The 20,419-nt window shown below is 42.8% G+C and overlaps 1 protein-coding gene across 1 annotated transcript in view; it reads right to left on the bottom strand.

The window, feature by feature from the left end:
• Positions 1 to 467: 467 nt before the first annotated feature.
• The window catches only part of LOC126470188 (ADP-ribosylation factor 2), a 44,681-nt gene continuing 24,729 nt past the window's right edge, over positions 468 to 20,419 (bottom strand). Inside the window, exons 3-5 of the mRNA XM_050097846.1 lie at positions 18,431 to 18,612; positions 1,233 to 1,358; positions 468 to 913 (exon numbers count right to left, since the gene is read on the bottom strand). Of these exons, the coding sequence (XP_049953803.1) occupies positions 827 to 913; positions 1,233 to 1,358; positions 18,431 to 18,612 (395 nt within the window). The 3' untranslated portion in view covers positions 468 to 826. The remainder of the gene's footprint in view (positions 914 to 1,232; positions 1,359 to 18,430; positions 18,613 to 20,419) is intronic.

Here is a 20,419-nt window from a genome sequence, read left to right as displayed (position 1 = left end):
AGTTTGTAACCATCAAATGGGAACTCAATGAAAGTTTTAAAATGGCTAAGCTTTCAGGATCACTTTTTAAAAAGGCGATCAAATAAAAAGCTCTTATAAGCCAAGATCAAAAAGGGTCATTGCAAATTATGCAGAAAGAAATATCACCTTGAGTATATATTATTTCCAAAATCTCTTAACCCTTTTAAATATGGTACTTTAATTACACAGTGCTGCACCGAGTTTTACCTATATTTCTTGTCAGAACACCTAAGTGAGTTAGCTGTTCATATAAATCTTCCCAGACATATGACACAAAATCGTCCTGTTACATCACCCTCATTAAAACTTAAAAACCTGTTACACAGGTAGTGCACTTACCATTTCAGCTCAATATTGCTTCAATTCTAATAACATTGAATGATCTCATTTGCTAAAAAATGGGCATTGAGCAACCCATTTGTAGTGCATGGACAAAAATATTAAAATTTCTTTCACTTATAACACTACAGTAGTGACAAATTTATTTCACAGCTTTTCAAACAACATATACTACTACCTAAATAATAGAAAATTTGTGTTGATTTTGTAGTATGTCCAAAATCTATATTAAAATATTTTTGTCTGTAAAAATGTTGATTAATTTTGAAAGAAATACTGTCACATTCTTTTTTGGTATGAAAGTAAAGACTTAAAGTTTACAACTTCTTAACAGCAAGAGATATAATGAACAACAAGTTTCAATAAGAGACAAATATAAATTAAGTGTAATACAGCTCAGGAATTATAGTTCAGAAGAGTCACAGTCTTAACTCCACAACACTGCCACACACGGAATGCACAGTCTTCACTTTTTGGCTAGTTCATTTGAAAGCCAGTCCAAGCCCTCATATAAGCCTTGACCTTGCGTAGCACACGTAGCTTGTATGTACCACTGAAACAAATAATTGCATTTTAATTACAAAACAGCTACAGATATTCATTCCATGTTAAAATTAAAGTATTGTTGGTATTTTTATTAGATTTTCAACCAATAGACTGGAAATTCTGCATTTGTTCCACTTGTGGAAGTGAGAATGTAGTGTGTGTGTGTGTGTGTGTGTGTGTGTGTGTGTGTGTGTGTGCGCGCGCGCGCGGTGGGGTGGGTTCTACAAATTCATAGAATTCTTTTGAAAAATTAAGAACATAATACGGAATCAAATCTAAAACCAGAAAATGATCATTGACTATAATCTGGCAGTGTAGTTACTTACATGTCTGTTTCGAAGTTGATTCAGCCCAAGCTTATCAGTGAGTTCCGCTGCACTCATAGCATTTGGCAGATCTTGTTTGTTTGCGAAAACAAGTAGGACAGCATCTCGTAATTCATCTTCTTGCAGCTAGAGGACAATAATTTATATTTATGCACTTAAAAATCTCTCATTGCAACTGAGAAAGACAATGGCAACAAAAGAATGACTAAGCAGGGAAAAAAACTATGCAAAAGAGAAACTGAGTACAGCTGTCACATGTAGGAAATAATATTTGCATAAAATGTATGAATCATACCATGGATACATAGCAAACAATGACAAGAGGATAAAAACTGTCAATGAAACTATATGATGATGAGCATTAGAAATGTAAATTTAACTATGGGCAAAATTAGGAACAGGGACAAAAATGATCATGATTCATGCTATATATAAAAAGTAAGTGTGAGAATGTGCATCAACACAGCTTATTCACCAACATTACTTGCAATCTTTCTTTTCTCATGCTCTATTGTCAGTCCATGGATTATTCTCCCTCACCCATTATTGCACACCAACCAATTTTCTACCCTTCCCATTATACTCAACAGCTTCAGTATTTCTCCAGTCACCTCGTTACATGGTACACATCGGTCACTATTTCACATGAAAGCAATGTGAGAACTTCTTTGAAGTATCTTAGTAAACAAGTCAACACAAAAGGTAAACTTTTTTAGTACGTGTCCTGTTATCTGCTAGTAATTAAAGAGCCTTAGGCTGTCATTCATGCATCTGCATTAACGTCTGAATAGTTGAGGGTGCAAGTCATAATACCAATTACGCTTGAGAATATTCTGTTGTGGACTGGCAAGACAGCCAATCCACAATGACGGGCAGCCGAAAGGCACGCGTTTAAGCTCACGCAGGCTGGCGTGAGGTCTGGAACAGTTCAAGGTCTTATAGTAGCAAAAATAGTACGTAGCTTCTGGAATACTTAACTTTAATCCATAATTGGTGAACATCGGTCTGAAGGTACATGCATCACAAGATAAATAGCAAATGATAATGGCGCCTTGCTAGGTCGTAGCAAATGACGTAGCTGAAGGCTATGCTAACTATCGTCTCAGCAAATGAGCGCGTAATGTCAGTGAACCATCGCTAGCAAAGTCGGCTGTACAACTGGGGCGAGTGCTAGCAAGTCTCTCCAGACCTGCCGTGTGGCGGCGCTTGGTCTGCAATCACTGACAGTGGCGACACGAGGGTCCGGCGTATACTAACGGACCGCGGCCAATTTAATGGCTACCACCTAGCAAGTGTGGTGTCTGGCGGTGACACCACATATTCTATTTAGTTAGGTTGTGCACAGCAATATTTTCTTCTCAGAAGGAACAAGTTTTGTAGAAAAAAATATGTTCACTTGAAAGAACACAGCTGATGCCTGTGTGATTTAGAGACTCATGAATCGCAATTTGAAGTTCAGGTACGTAGTTCAGTTTTTCAGCCAGAACTTCCAGCTGATTCTAAAATGCAACTATTGTGCAAATCCTGGATAACATTTTCTTCTACTATCAGTTTTCATATGGGGACTGGTACACTCTCTTCACCTAATACTGTATTTGTTTGTAATAGTGGCTAACACAAGTTGTAAAGAATGAATATATTGTCAAAATACAGAATTTAAGTTATCTATGGCTTATAAATGGATATTCCAATAAATGTAAATTCTGAGGGAGCATGTATGCTCAGATAATATTCCAAGTAAACCGTGACTGCAGTATTTTCCTGAACATGACACAGCATTATTTCCAGAGCAAACAGATGCTTATGAAAATATCCAAACTCTTTTACAATGGTGAATGAACACTGCCCAGTCACATTAATGTGACTACCTGTCAAACACATGAATAAACACCATTCGCAGCACAGACCGCTGCAAGACATGCAGGAAGAGTGTCAATGAGGTACTCGAAGGCAGCGTCACTGATGTGGAACCATGCCAACCCAAGTATCACGGCCAGCTGCACTTTGTTTCTCAGTTGAGGATCCATGGTGCAACCAGCCTAACTGATGTGGTCCTACGAATTCTCAATTGGGTTTAAATACAGGGCATTCGGTGGCAAGGGGAGCATGGTAAACTCATCCTAGCACTCTTCAAACCACACATGTACACTGCAAGCTGTGTGACACATTACATTGTCCTCCTTGTAGATGCCAATGTGCCAAGGAGAAACAAACTGCATGTTGGGATGAATATGGTCCACAAAGATAGATGCATACTTGTGTTGATTCATTGTGCCTCCCAGAATTGCTACATCATCCACAGAATGCCACAAAAACATTCCCCAAATCATACATAAGTCCCTCCTTGTTTTTGGCCATCTTTTCAATGGGGCATAAAATGTGAGTCATCTGAAAAGGCCACCTGTAGCCACCCAGCAGACTCCAGTCATTGTATTGGAGTGAGAATTCTAGCCTTCATCACCGATGAACAGCAGTCAGCATGGGTGCGTGAACCTTCATCACCGATGAACAGCAGTCAGCATGGGTGCGTGAACCAGGCACTTGCTGTGTAGGACCATACCCAGTAACATTTGCTGAACAGTCATTGAGGACACACTGCTGATAGTCCCTTGGTTCACCTGGGTGGTCAGTTGGTCAACAGTTGCAGATCTATTCGTCTGTACACATGTTTGCAGCTGGATACCCCTGTTTGTATGTCCCATGGTGCACAAGTTGGCTTAGCACCCATTTTTGGATAGTGCCTTTCTTTAACCAATGCGGCATGCAAACCGTTGACCAATTTAGCAGTTTCAGAAATGCTTCCACTTTTGGCCCAAAAGCCAATGATTATGCACGTCAAGTTATCAATAGCTCTGTTTACATATTATGACAATGACTGCACTGTTTTCAGTGTCCTGCCGACATGCTTTACATACCCTCCACTGCCAGACCTGGCACCTGCTGTTAGTGAGTGATTAAATTTATCTGCTGTGTTGCTGTGAGAGCACTCTTGTTACCCTAAGGATTGGAACAGTTTGGCATGTCGTGATCAGTACATTGTCGGGCCTTCTACTTGCTACTAGCATGACAATCTAGCACTGTATACGCGAAGTTTATATCAGCACCTCGGCTGCAGTCAGATTGTAGATGCCTGACACACGGGACACTTCATCTTCGAGGTTGTAAAGGCATTGCAATTTTCAAGTGCCATTACATCAAGGGTGTGTATCATATACAGAGGGAATACCACTGTCCCATGGGTCAGTTGCAATGGCAATATGTTGATGACAAAGGTTACTGTCAACTTTGGGTGATGCAGAACAGTAAGAGCAGTCATCCCAACCAGAACAATAAGCATCTGTCTCATACATGAACGAGGAGTGATCAAAAAGTAATGGAAATTTTTAATTTTGCGGACTTTACACATCAGGTTTTCAATGTTTTTTATCTTGTTGGTACACATGTTCGTGACATATGTTTGCATTTTCAGCTGTTTCAAATATGTAGTTTATTGTTGACAGTCAAAAATGTTATACATGATACTGAGTGCTCAGCTCAGCAAACTTTTACTTCCGTAAAAGATGGAATAAAGTGCAGCAACACATTCGAAATGTGGACTGTGGCTTTTGGCAAATCTACCATGAGTAAGACAAGGGTTCACAAGTGGTATAAACGTTTCAAAGAGGGCCAATGGGACATTTAAGGTGACGACTGCCCTGGGTGCCCTAGCACATCAATTGCTGACGGCACTGTGGAAGTAGTGAAGAAAATGGTTACGGAAAATCACTGAACCACCATCACAGAGATTTCTGACGATGCTGGCATATCCTCTGGCTCATATCACGCATTTTTTTATGTTTTGGGCAGGAAATGTGTAACAGCAAAGCTTGTTCCAAAATTGTTCAATTTCAACCAAAAACAACATCGCATAGACATTCCAGGAATTGCTGAATGAAGTAAACAACAATTCAGAGCCTCTAAAGAAGGTTATAACAGGTGATAAACATGGGTATATGGTATGAACCGAAACCAATGCCCAAGTGTGCCAATGGAAACTGCCTGAACATTCAAGACAGAAAAAATTCTACAACTTTGATCACATGTGAAGGTTTTTCTCACCGTTTTCTATCATTTGAATGGGATAGTGCATCATGAGTTCCTACTTTATCATTGTATGGTCAATAATGAATACTAACTGGAAGTTGTGTGCTGTTTTTGGGAAGAAAAACAGCCAGAGCTGTGGCAAAACCACTCACGGAAATTGCATCACGATAACGCTCATGCTTACATCTCAATGCTTCTTCACGATTTTTAGGCTAAAAATTAATCCATTATGTTGTGTCAGCCATCGTAATTGCCAGACATGACCCACTGCGACTTCTTTCAATTCTCGAAGCTGAAGAGAACCACAAAGGCGGCTGTTTTGCCACCATAGACAAGATAAAAACAGAATCGCTGAAGCAGCTGAACACCATAATGAAAAGGAAGTTCCAAAAGTACTTCCAAGATTGGAAAAAGTGCTGGCACAAGTGTATTATATCTTAGGGGAATTACTTTGACGGGGATAGAGTGGTGGTGGTTGTTGGGATGTTTAAGGGAGGACTAAACAGCTAAGGTCATCAGTCCCCTATAGAGTGGATGATGATGAATAAATAAATAAAGATTCTTTATGAAAAACACAAATTCCCATTACTTTTTGTTCACATCTCTTACACATGACAGTGGTTTAATGTTTTAAGTGCCCACCATTTTACACAGAAGTCCATCACATTACAGAATGTACATAATTGCTCATCAAAGTAAAGGACACTTGTGATTGAGGTACTGACCTTATTGACACTTAGCATGTACCTTCTAAAAACACAAGAAAGTTTGCTCCATGTCATTCCTAGAGGTGAGATATGGAAAAGAAAGTACAAGCCTCTGCACAATGGCAAGATTCAGATCAAATCAAACTTCCTGTAATTATTTTTTGTTTTAGTGAATAAATTTGTTTATTCTATAGAGAAAATTAAATTAACTGAGCAAGCTGTTGTCAATTCCTGAAAATTTTTTTTAACACTCAAAAGGGGAGAGCGTGTAATATCTTTAGCACTTGATATTCCATCCAAAGCCTTCCATGTCAATGACCACCTGCAGCCTGCAAGGGACTCTGCCAGGTGAGTAATAAATCTCTCATTTTTGCCACCTCCTCCAAGGCAGCTAGACTCCAACCCTTCCTGGCAAAGGGTTGGGCAAATTTTCTTACACAGTCCACTTCACCTGCACCCATAATCTTTCAATTGGTCATAGGTCTGGTGCAAAAAGAGGTCAGTCAACATGGGAAATCTCATTTTGTTCTGCAACCAATTCCAGCACCATACCTGACATATATTGAGCACTGATCCTACTAGAGACAGATTAATATTTCACGAGGTAGTTGTCACACTGATTGAGTCTACTGGGTAGCATCAAGTTGGCCAACTATCCTGTGAACCATTCCAAGTCCACACATACACATACAGATCCAAGCTACCACATTCACACTGACACTGTGAGATGACTTAGGGATAAATTTGGAAATAGACACCATGTGGCCTACTCATACCAAAACATAATTCACTGTGAAGAATACTGATTCATCAGAAAACATTGCATTCTGCTGGTCACAACAGATATTTTTCTCTACAAACCCTAATTAGTAGAGTCAATTATCACCATGAAGCCTCCACATTATGGCCACACATTTGCTCTGTTGTTCACATTTGCGCAAACTGTCAGTCTACCAAGAAATGCAGCAGGATGTTTCAATTACACTACAATTAAAGCTTGATTTTACCGTAATATGTTTGATAGTTCATTACCATGGATGGGTGTTGCAGACTAACATCCAGTTTTCACACACTTACTGGATTCTCCACTATCACAATGTTTTACCTGTCATAAGAAAACTTCAGTGTGAGTTGCAACTGTTATGAAACTAAATAACCAGCTTTTAACAATTATTGTCCTTCCATTATACAGCACTACTACTACTAATACTACTACTACCACACTGTGGCTGGGCAGATGGTGTTTGTTTTAATAGTAGTAGTATATTTTCAGAAGCCAGAGCCATCCCATATATATATTTGTGAGCGTTAACATCAGATGACTTGATCACTCAGTTATAGTGACAATCAACAAAACTTTCTCTGTTAAGTGTTATGTAATGCATCTATAGCTAACAAAATGTATTTTATTAGCATAAAAGCTTTCATGTCATCTTTAAACAAGTCTTGAGTCCATATAGGATCATTTTTGCATAATATTTCAAGTAGCAGTTTCTCTCCCTTGTGTTCTCCACATAACTCAGAAAACTGACTTGTCAGTGTTGCACTGGATTAACTTTCCACCACCACTTTTTGTCTGTCAAATGCAACTCTCCTTACTGCACATCACAGAGCACCAAGATTAACACAGATGCAGAACCACCAATGGACTCCGAGCATGGAAAAAGGTTTCTTGGACATGAAGTACGGTGCACAGCAATGGCACGGTACAAGGGCACAAAAAAAATCACACAGGCACTGTATTCTGTTTATGAACGTGGTACTGTGAACACATGACCCGTAGATATTCACATGTTGGAAATTTTCACATGGGTTGAAGTGAGGCCCTGAAATGTCTGTTATCACCCAACCATGTGCATTTCTTTGTCTGTAGCACACCACAGATGACCTGTCCATTCAAAAGCCTATATAACACCACATAACTCTTGTCTGAATGGTGCTGGTAGGTTCTCCTGGTCACCTGACCTCAGTCCCGTAAAGAACATCGGGGGCATCATCAAGATACATACAAACACTGTGACCTCATGATCCCATCTCCAACCAAACTCAACAAGTGACAGATGGTGTTTGCAATGTCACATGACGGAATTCACACCATCACACACAATTGGGTGAAAAAAAAGGGGGGGGGGGGGTGTTACATGCTGCTAAGTAGCTAACTTAGTACTCAAATTGCTTGCAAGACTGCTACAGTGTTTAAAAAATGTAAAAGCAGACAGTCATGGCAAAGACAGGATCCCATCATGATGTTCACAGAAAACTATTACTTTGATATTTATGAAAAACATGCTAGCATCTATATAATCATTTGATTAATTCAGTAATGCGGCAATTTCTTGAACTACTTAAGATCACAATATTTCAAATATATTTTAATAATTAATACTGCTATGAAGTACTTGATGTAGTTAACTGGGAAGAGAGATTATATAATGGCGGTTTTTGAACAGCATGAGTCATATATCAAATGAACACACATGCTAAAGTGTTAACCCATTCACATACAGCAACCGACCATAAGCATATACATACATGAATGCCTCACATACAAATGACTAACATTATTTAACCCAAGGAATGGACAACATCAAGTTTCCTGAACAGTATCTCAGAGCGTGTACAATGTAGAGCCTGCAACAGAAAATCAACATCGAAGCAAACTTGAAATGTGAGGAAGGTGCATTTTTTACTTAAAAGCGAAAGGAGCTGCAGCCATATGCATTTCCATAAAAATATACAGAATCAAGGAGCAGCACCAGAAAAATTCCAAGTGTTGCAATTTCAACGATCTTGTAGCAGGAGCAGCAGATAGTTAAAACTTTGAACAGCACTCCATCTGAAATATACAAAATGACAAAGGATGGAATTAAGGATAGATCAAAATGATTTAATGTCCCTGTAAGACATGTGGAATAACCACAATATATTGGTTATGAACTGTAGATTATAATTGAAGAAATTACAAGATGGTAAGAAATTAAAGAGACTGACGCGAATAAGTTGAAAGAACCATATGATGTTGAGAGTTTAAGAGGGAGCATTACGCAGTGATTGACTGAAACAGGGGAAAGGGATACAGTGGAAGCTGAATCAGCTGCTTTGAAAGAAATAGTGAAGGCAGCAAGGGGTCACATAGGGAATAGAAATGTCTAAAAATTGAGATTGACAAAAAGTGCAAAATAGCTACAGTACAAATGTAAGGTTATTTTACTGGGTAAAAGACTGATATCAACTAAAGGAAAATTAAAGAAGGCTTTTGAACTCATATGGAAAACCAGCACTAAGCAAAGAAGGGAAAGGTGGAGTGAGTACACAGGGGCTATACAAGGGAAATATTATAGAAAGGGAAGAGAACATACATGCAGATGAGATGGAAGATACAATACTGCGAGACTAATATGACAGAGCATTGAAAGATCTAAGCCAAAAGAAGGCCCCTGGAGTACACAATCCGTCAGAATTTCTGATATTCTAGGGAGAGCAAGCCATGACGAAACTATTACACCTAGGATGCAAGATGTAAGAGACACGCAGAATACCTACAAACTTAAAAAAGAATCTAATAATTCCAATACCAAATAAAGCAGGTGCTTATATGTAAGATATTTCCAAACTATCAGTTTATAAGTCATGGCTGCAAAATACTAACACAAATGATTTACAGAAGACTGGAGAAATTGGTAGAAGCTGCCTTTAGTGAAAATCAGTTTCGATTCTGGAGAAACGTTGGAGCACGTGAGGCAATATTAACACACTGTCTTGTCTTAGAAGGCGCGTTAAGCAGTAGCAAACCTATTTTTATAGTATTTGACCATGCCAAGTGGAATACATTTTGAAAATCTGGAGGTAGCATCGTTAAAATACAGAGAGCTTAAGATTATTTACAACTTCTGCCGAAACCACACTGCAGTTATAGTCCAAGGTTGGTCGGTTGGTTTGTTGGTTTAAAAGAGGGGGAGGGGGGGGGGGGGGAGGACCAAACTACAAGGTCATCAGTCCCTTGTTCATAATAAAACAATGCCACAAGTATTACAATAAAACAGACGAGACATATAACACAAAACAGAAAGAAAGGAAAAACCACAAGAATGAAGGAAAGGCAAGGGACACTAAAAGGAACAAAAGAGGACAAGAAAACAGAGACGCTAGAAACAGAAGAGATTGAAACAAGAAAGAAGATAACAGTGGCTGGCCAACCACGAAAATAAAAAGGAAACGCCAGCCACTCTGCAGCACATTAAAATCTCCACCCTAAAAGAACTAGGGTGGAGGACACAGAGGGACAAAGGACATGTGCTAAAACTGAGATCAAATGATAAAACCCACCCTCACGAATAAAACGTAAAACTAAATCACCCAACGAGGTGTTGTCAGATAAAATGAGCAGTAATGAGGCCGGTACCCCACGATTTCATTGCTGAGCAGTCAAAGTGGGACAGTGCACCAGAATATGGGCCACTGTCAACCGGGCACCGCACTGACACTGAGGCAACCATGGGTCACCCAAGCGTGGCCAATGCGGATCCGGCAGAGGACAACTGATTCCCTGCAAGAGGCCCACATGGAAGACTTCCACACATTCGTAGTCTCCTTAATGGCACGCAGTTTGCTGTGCGTACTGTTATGCCATTCCATCTCCCAAAGCCAAAAAACCCTGCAGTTTAAGACAGAACACAGGTCAGTTTTGGAGATGCCCATCTCAAGAAGCGGTTTCTGTGTAGCCTGTTTGGCCAACCTGTTGGAAAGTTCAATGCCTGGGATTCCCACGTGCCCTGGGGTCCACACAAACACCACTGATCAACGGGACTGGTCCAGGACATAGATGGACTCCTGGATGGACGCCCCACCAAAGGATGGCAAGGGTAGCACTTGTCGATAGCTTGTAGGCTGCTCAAGGAGTCAGTACACACAACGAACGATTTCTCGGGGCATGAACACATGTACTGAAGAGCAAGAGATGTAGACACCAGCTTGGCAGTGAAAACACTGCAGCCATCGGGCAAGGAATGCTGTTCAGTATGTCTTCCATGGACATACGCGAAGCCGACGTGAGCATCAGCCATCGGTGTAAACCACTTCGTGGCCTCGGCAGTTGACAATAATCGAGAGGAAGTGGCAGCAGAGAGCCGCAGGGTTAACTGAGTCCTTAGGGCCATGTGAAATGTCTAGGCAAAGCTGTGGCCTACATGTACACCATGGACGTGTACGTGAATGGACCTCACGTATAGGTGGTAAAGGCAAGGACTCCAGTTCAGAAAGAAGGGATCGGACACGAACTGCAATTGGAAGCCGTGACCTGGGCTGCGGATATGGGAGATGAACCGCCGTGGGTGGGAAAAGGAGACCGTGTTTAAGATGCGCAGGAGAACTACCAACGTGTGCAACATAACTAGTCAGCAGTTGCGCAGGCCTAACCTGCAATGGAGGGTCTCCGGCCACTACCAGGACGCTGGTCACCGGACTCGTCCTTAAAGCTCCTATCGCTAGGTGAATGCCACAGTGGTGCACTGGGTCGAGAAAACGCAACGCTGAGGGCGCCGCCGAACCATAAACCATACTCCCATAGTCAAGGCAGAATTGAACAAGGGCTCTGTACAGCTGCAGCAGTGTAGAACGATCTGGACCCCAGTTGGGTTTGCTCGGGCAGCGGAGGGTACTGAGGTGCTGCCAGTACTTCCCCTTAAGCTGATGAAGGTGAGGAAGCCATCGAGCATAGAAAACCAGTCCTAAGAATTGATATGTCTCCACTACAGTGAGTGGATTGTCATTAAGGTAAGGTTCTGGTTCTGGATGAACAGTATGACGCCCACAGAAGTGCACAACACACAACTTTGCGGCGAAAACTGGAAACTGTGGGATAGAGCATATGACTGCATCTTGTGGACTGCTCCCTGTAACCGCCACTTAGCAACACCAGTACTGGTGGAGCACAGAGGTGAGACGGACGGCCCTACAGCTGCTGCTAGACCATTAATGGCCACTAAAAACAGAGACATGGGGGGAACTATGGGAGGCACCAACTTGGACACAGAAAGTACGAAGTGACAGGAAGTTTTGGATACGAATCTGGAGCAGGCCTTTGAGACCCCACTCGTATAACATGTGAAGGATATGATGTCGCCAGGTCATATCATACTCTTTTCGTAAATAAAATTTAAAAAAAAGCAATCAAATTTTGGCGTCTGGAAAAGGCCGTTCGGATGGCAAACTCTAGGGACACAAGATTATCAGTAGTAGAGCGACCCTGTTGGAAGCCTCCCTGACATCGAGCCAGTAGGGCATGTGACTCTAGGACCCAACCTAACTGCCGACACACCATACATTCCAGCAGCTTACAAAGAACGTTGGTGAGGCTGATGGGCCGATAGCTATCCACATCTAGTGGGTTTTTACCGGGTTTGAGCACCGGAGTGATGGCGCTCTTCCACCACTGCGATGGAAAAATGCCATCGCACCAGATCCGGTTGAAGATGATGTGGAGATGTTGCTCGTAGTCAGATGAGATACGTTTAATCATCTGACTGTGGATCCGATCTGGTCCAGGAGCCATATCGGGGCAATGTGCAAGGGCACTGAGGAGCTCCCACTCTGTAAATGGGGCGTCATAGGTTTCACTGTGGCGTGTAGTAAATGAGAGGGTTTTTCCTTCCAGCCGCCGTTCGAGAGTGCATAAGGCTGGGGGGGGTAATTCTCTGATGCAGAGGCTCAAGCATAGTGCTCAACAATCGCGTTTGCATCGGTAGATAAAACGCCATTTATGTTAACACCATGAACACCTGTTGGGGTCTGGTACCCGACAACAAGTTTGATCTTTGCCCAGACTTGGGAAGGTGATGTATGGCACCCAATTGTCGAGATGTATCTCTGCCAACACTCCTGCTTCCATCGTTTGATAAGGCGTCCGTGGGCTTGATGCCGGGGCAGTGACAGGAAGATGGGAAGTGGTCACTACCACACAGGTTGTCATGTGCTCTCCAGTGTATAGATGGGAGAAGCCCTGGGCTGCAAATTGATAAAGCAATGGCTGAGGTAACTACCTCAAGCCACACCGATATGTGTGGTGCCCCAGTATTTAACAGGCAGATCTCAAACTTAGACAGTAAAGTTTCGACATCTTTGCCTCGGCCAGTAAGTACAGTGCCACTTCACAAGGGGTTATGGGCTTTTAAATCTCCCAAAAGTATGAAAGGTTTAGGGAGTTGATCAATCAGTGCAGCTAATACATTCAGGGATACTACACCATCTGGAGGAAGATACACTACTGGCCATTAAAATTGCTACACCACGAAGATGACGTGCTACAGGCACGAAATTTAACCGACAGGACGTAGATGCTGTGATATGCAAATGATTAGCTTTTCAAAGCATTACCACAAGGTTGGCGCACCGGTGGCGACACCTACAATGTGCTGACATGAGGAAATTTTCCAGCCGATTTCTCGTACACAAACAGCAGTTGACCGGCGTTGCCTGGTGAAACGTCGTCGTGATGCCTTGTGTAAGGAGGAGAAATGCGTACAATCACGTTTCAGACTTTGATAAAGGTCGAATTGTAACCCATCGCGATTGCGGTTTATCGTATCGCGACATTGCTGCTCGAGATCCAATGACTGTTAGCAGAATATGGAATCGGTGGGTTCAGGAGGGTAATACGGAATGCCGTGCTCGATCCCAACGGTCTCTTAACACTAGCAGTCCAGATGACAGGCATCTTATCTGCATGGCTGTAACGGATCGTGCAGCCACGTCTCGATCCCCGAGTCAACAGATGGGGACGTTTGCAAGACAACAACCATCTGCACGAACAGTTCAACGATGTTTGCAGCAGCATGGACTATCAGCTCGGAGACCATGGCTGCGATTACACTTGACACTGCATCACAGATAGGAGCGCCTGCGATGGTGTGCTCAAGGACGAACCTGGGTGCACGAATCGCAAAATATAATTTTTTTGGATGAATCCAGGTTCTGTTTACAGCATCATGATGGTCGCATCCGTGTTTGGCAACATCGCGATGAACGCACATTGGAAGCGTGTATTCGTCATCGCCATACTGGTGTATCACCCGGTGTGATGGTATGGGGTGCCATTGGTTACACATCTCAGTCACCTCTTGTTCGCATTGACGGCACTTTGAACAGTGGACATTACATTTCAGATGTGTTACAACCCGTGGCTCTACTCTTCATTTGATCCCTGTGAAACCCTACATTTCAGCAGGATAATGCACGACCGCATGTTGCAGGTCCTGTACGGGCCTTTCTGGATACAGAAAATGTTCGACTGCTGCCCTGGCCAGCACATTCTCCGGATCTCTCACCAATTGAAAACGTCTGGTCAATGGTGGCTGAGCAACTGGCTAGTCACAATACACCAGTCACTACTCTTTATGAACTGTGGTACCGTGTTGAAGCTGCATGGGCAGCTGTACCTGTACACACCATCCAAGCTGTTTGATTCAATGCCCAGGCGTATCAAGGCCGTTATTACGGCCAGAGGTGGTTGTTCTGGGTACTGATTTCTCAAGACTATGCACCCAAATTGCGCAAAAATGTAATCACATGTCTGTTCTAGTATAATATATTTGTCCAATGAATACCCATTTATCATGTGCATTTCTTCTTGGTGTAGCAATTTTAATGGCCAGTAGTGTGTACATTGCAGACAGTTAATTTCTGCGTCGTCATTCTGACACCACAGCTTCAAGAGGGGTTTGAAGGGGCACATGTTCACTACAGACTGAGTTTAGGACATAAACGTGAACTCCACCTGACACTCGATTATAGTCACTATGGTTACTGTAATATCCCTTATAGCCACGGGGTGCAGGGGTCCGGGAACCAGGTTTCCTGGAGGGCAATGCAGATAGCAGGTGTGAAGCTTAACAGTTGCCATAGCTCAGCCAGGCGGTGGAAAAACTGCCACAATTCCACTGGAAGATGACATGATCATGACGCTGGGAAGGCATGGAAGATTCAATGAGGCAGTTCACGCCTCAGTGTCACCTGCTGCCACTGACTTTTTGCCTGAATAGTTTATATCCATTTTGTCTGAGGGTCCGGCGAGATCTAGGTCCTCAGCGGACAGCAGAATCTCCATCTCATACACAAACGCAGAGCTTGGAGGTAGCGGTGGTGTGGGTGCCACCACAATTCCCTTTGTCTTGGGGACCTTCTTTTTGGATTTCTCTCGCTGCTCCTTGGATTTCCCTGGCTGGGAGGACTTCACTGAGTAGGTGGTGCAAGAGCAACAGGGAGGGAAGTGCCCCCCGCCATCAAGGGAGCAGTTGTAGTCTTCCAACTCTCAGAGCCGACTGGAAATCGCAGAACTGATGGGGCTACAAATGTTCTCACAGTGGCGGCATAAGATGAGGTCACAGCCGCAGGATGTAGGTGCTCAGATATCCTCTTGGCCTCAGTGAAGGGCAGCCTGTCCAGGATCTTGTATTCAAGTATTTTCCTTTCTTGCTGTAAAATCTTGCAGTCTGGTAAGCAAGGGGAATGATGGTCTCTGCAGTTGACACAGATGGGAGGCGGGGTATTGGGGTGGGATAGACATCCACAATCTCAACATGTGATGTTTGAAGTACAGCGAGAAGACAAATGCCAAACTTCCAGCACTTAAAGCAATGCATTGGGGGAGGGATATATGGCTTGACACCACAGCGGTAGACAGTCCCCTTGACCTTCTCAGGTAATGTGTCACCCTCGAAGGCCAAGATGAAGGCACCGGTGGCAACCTGATTATCCCTCGGACCGTGACTGACTCGCCGGATGAAATGAACTTCTCGTCACTAAGTTGGTGCACAGCTCGTCGTCAGACTGCAAAAGGAGGTCCCTGTGGAATTTAATACCCTGGACCACATTTAAGCTCTTATGAGGTGTGATGGTAACAGAAACATCCCCCAGCTTGTCACAAGCGAGTAATGACTGTGACTGGGCAGAGGATGCTGTTTTTATCATGACTGACCCTGACCACATTTTGGACAAGCCTCCTCAAACTTGTCCTCTAAATGCTCTACAAAAAACTGAGGCTTCATAGAGACAAAGGAGTCCCCATCAGCCCTTGTACCTACCGGGGCGAATAAGGTTTGCTGCCATCCTTAGCCTGGAGTTCCTCCCATGGTGTGGCCAGGGAGGGGCACGATTTAGCATACTTCCTTGCATTGTACTGAGACTTGGAAGGCTTAGAGACTGCTGGTGTTTGATCACCAGCATGAGATGATGTACTACGCTTCATCATGTGTCATCTGCCCTGATGCCACCCACTCCGACCAGAGGCCCTAACCACGGACGCCACCCAGCCGCAGCAAAGACCACCTGTCATGATGGCCATTGCCGGGAGTCCCTATGCCCCAGGGTGACAAGCATCTACTCCTTGGCATACGTGGGGAGTTAACGGTACAGGCATCAGCAGAGCAATCACTGTGTTGTCAGGAGGCTACAATCAACAGGGTACATGGCAGCCCCACCACAACAGACTGGCTACCGTGCTGGATATGAGGTGCACAGAATTGCATGGACCTCGTTGGCGCAGGAAACAACACTGCATAGTGGGGAGGGGGGGGGGGGGGGGGGGGGGGGGGGGAGGAAAACGCACCCAGGAAGGTGTCCTCACTCAAGAGATGGAGAATGAGCAGGACTGCAATGCCACAACGAGAAAGTATGCTACAGATTGCTCTTCGTGAAAATTTTTAAAAATGGGGGTCAAAGCCTACAGGGGACCATCACATAAAAGTTGAAAGGTGTGAGACTCCTTTTAGTTGTCGCTTACGACAGGCAAGAATACCTCGGGCCTATTCTAACACCCGGGCCTGCAGTGGGCGGGCGGGGGGAGACAAGAAGGTATTGACAGTTTAGTTTTGGAGGAAAGTGTAGGGGATAAAAATTTTAGGAGGAGACTAAGAGAGGACTACTGTAAGCAGGTTTGGAAGGATATGGGTTGCAGCAGTTATTTGGAGGTGATGAGGCTTGGACAGAATGGAGTAGGATGGAGAGCTGCAGCAAATCATTCTTCAGATTGAAGACCACAACAACATAACAATAAGGCCATGACTCGTGTCCATCGACACTAGTTCAGTTGGATGCAAGTAGAGACAAGAAATCAACCATAGCTTTGCTGAAATAATCATCTCAACATTTACATGAATTAATTCACAATAACTACAGAAAACCAAACACAGGATAAGTATGGAACTTGAGCACTGAAAGAAGTGCAACATTTTGAACTTTTTGCTTAGTACGGATGAAGAGTGGAAGAATCTCAGACAGAAGCAGCACAGGATTCATAAAAAAAAAAAATCTTCATAGACTTTAAAACCACATTCAGACACAATTGCTTAAGAGTAGGTTCTGACTTATGATGGAAGTACTCTGAACTGCAAACAAAATATGACAAACTGCCATTTTCACCTTTGCTCAAATGAAACTGTTTACTGACGAAAACCATTAATGACTGAAGGTTCTGCTCCTCATTGCTGAAATACAAAAGTACTGAGCACTGATATGCACTAAAAAATGGAATGGTAAGAGATCCTGTTTTGATCACAGACAGACTTCTTTTCTCAAGCTTATTTTCCAGATACAGGTACCAAATACTTTGCCCACTCTATTATCTCAATACACACAGATACTCCTGCTACTGAATTTTCGAAATTTGGGAAGGCCAGTGCACTACAACTCCACGTAGTTAATAATGACTGGATAATATGAAATGCAGAGGTATTCAAACCCATCAGCTGTTCTTAAGAAACATTTTGCAATCAGTGCATCCTTCTGACTGGCACCTCGGCCAAGGATTTCATTAAGTACCTTTCACTTAGCTTGTGCATCTGAAAGTGTACAGTCCAAGACAGATATACTGTCACTCACCATCAAATTACGATGGAATGGAATTTGAAATGGGAGACATTATGTTAGGAGTGTATGTACTTATCTATCGAACTACTATCTCCTGAAAAGTAATAACATGAAAGGTGGTAACTCTTCAGGCTTTCCCGGCGATCTAATGACATCTTGGGTTGCCGGGTGTTCTGCCGGATATCAGTGTCGTACTTGCACGATATTTCGGTCACGTAGCTCGTAACCTTCATCAGGTCGCACCTGATGAAGGTTACGAGCTACGTGACCGAAATATCGTGCAAGTATGATGCTGATATCTGGCAGAACACCCGCCAACCCAAGATGTCATGAAAGGTGGTGCCGGGCACACACTATTTTAACAAATGTGATGATTCATCATACTTTAATTCATGATTCTTTTTTTGTGACTGTATTAACTTATACACTCATGATTATCAGATTTGAAATATTCAAGTCTCACTTCAATGATTCCCATTAGATGACAGTTACCTCAAAAGTAACACAAATGTAACAATTACACAAACTTAAGTGTCTGTACTATTTTACCATATTCTGTAGTTCCTTTTCTGCTTCACCAATTCTTTCTCTGTCATTGGAGTCAACGACAAAAATTAAGCCCTGAGTATTTTGGAAATAATGGCGCCACAGTGGTCTTATCTTATCTTGACCACCTACATCCCACACAGTGAAGCATATGTTCTTGTATTCCACCGTTTCTACATTGAAACCTGGAAAATAACATAATGAATTAATATCACCTGACTTACACACATAGGTAAAAAGATTATATTATCAACTTGAAAAGAATAATTCTAAACGGCGAAACATTTGTCTTAAACACAATTTTATCATTAACTCATGGCGTGTGTTGGGAGAAACCCATCACCAGATCAGTGGCATGAAACATACAATATATTAAACACTGCAACAACACACTGAAGCTGAGAAACATACGCATTAGAATCAATACAGAGTACCTCATCACTTCCTACTCCATTCCATAAAACAATCAGTGCCTAACTGACTAAGGCAGTTCAACATAGAACAAGGTAAACAATTTTGCAAGTAGGTGGTAGCAGTGACAGTAATGCCTATGACATCAGTAATAACTAGCAAGTATTCATTCTCAATTGTGCGCACCTGCCGATGAATCAACACTTCTTCTATTCGGTGAGTGGTCTCCTTTATTCGTAAATTTTTGTGTCAGTCATGACTGTTATGTCACTATTTCTTTTTAAAGTACATGTATTATTTAGCTATATATATGCATAGTGTCAACAAAGGAATCAAACTGTACTAACAAGGCTGTAGTTGCACCATTCTAATAGCTGCTGGAATTTGAACATTGGAAGCGACACAATTTGAACTAGCCAAGGACATAAATTTCAATCAAAATGTTAAAAGCGATTTTACCTGACAAACTCTAAGATTACAACTACTTCAATAATTACGGTGACGGAAAAAAAATTGCAATATGAAGGAGTTGTCACATAAGAGTGGCTCTAGTACGCCACTATGAGGATGCATATCGGCTTTGCTTTCAACACACTTCAACAGTCATGAGTGTTAGGTACCTTTGAGATTCTACTCAGGGAGTTGATGTCAGTCAACAGTGCCTTTAAGGCGAAAAACATGTCATTATCAGCACCTCACTGAGTATGAATGAGGTCGTGTAATAGGACTACGAGAAGCTGGATATTCTTTCTGCAATATTGTGGAAAAATTGGCAGGAATGTAACCACTGCACACATTTACTGGCAGTGGTGGTCATGAGCATGTACAGTCACGAGATGACCAGGCTCCAGACAGCCACGTGACGTTACCACAAGGGAAGACCATCGTGATCAGCGTGTGAGTCTGGCACATTGTACTGCACCTGTAGCAGCAATTTGAGTAGCAGCTTGCACCACAGTGACACAACAAACTATTACAAATTGCTTACTTCAAGGGCACACCGAGCCAGATGCCCTGTAGCATGCATTCCACTTACCCCAAACCACTGTCATTTGTGACTTTAGCTATGTCAAGTGAGGCTCATTGGACTGCAGAATGGAGATCTGTAGTGTTTTCTGGTGGAAGCTGGTTCTGCCTCAGTGTCAGTGATGGCCGTGTCTTGGTTAGGGGGAGGCCAGTTGAGGGTCTGCAACTAACCTGTCGGTGTGCTACACACATTGAACCTACACCTGGAGTTAGTCTGGAGAGCAGTTTCATGTGCCAGCAGGAGCATTCTTGCGGTTATCTCATACACCCTCACTGCATATTTGTACATCAAACTGGTGATTCAACCTGTTGTACTGCCATTCACGAACAGCATTCCATGAGGAGTTTTGCAAAAGGATAATGCTCCCCCACATATAGCTGTTGTAACCCAACATGCTCTACACAATGTTGACAGTCGCCTTGGCCTCCTGAAGTCTCCAATCGAGCAAATATGGGACATCTTCAGATGATAACTCCAGCTTCATCCACTAAACAGCATTAACTGTCCCTGTATTGATGGACCAAGTGCAACAGACATGGAACACCATCCCACAA

The sequence above is a fragment of the Schistocerca serialis genome, chromosome 3 (genome assembly GCF_023864345.2).
Source record: "Schistocerca serialis cubense isolate TAMUIC-IGC-003099 chromosome 3, iqSchSeri2.2, whole genome shotgun sequence".
In the NCBI taxonomy this organism is placed as follows: Eukaryota; Metazoa; Arthropoda; class Insecta; order Orthoptera; family Acrididae; genus Schistocerca; species Schistocerca serialis.
This window is presented reverse-complemented; position numbering and strand designations above follow the sequence as displayed.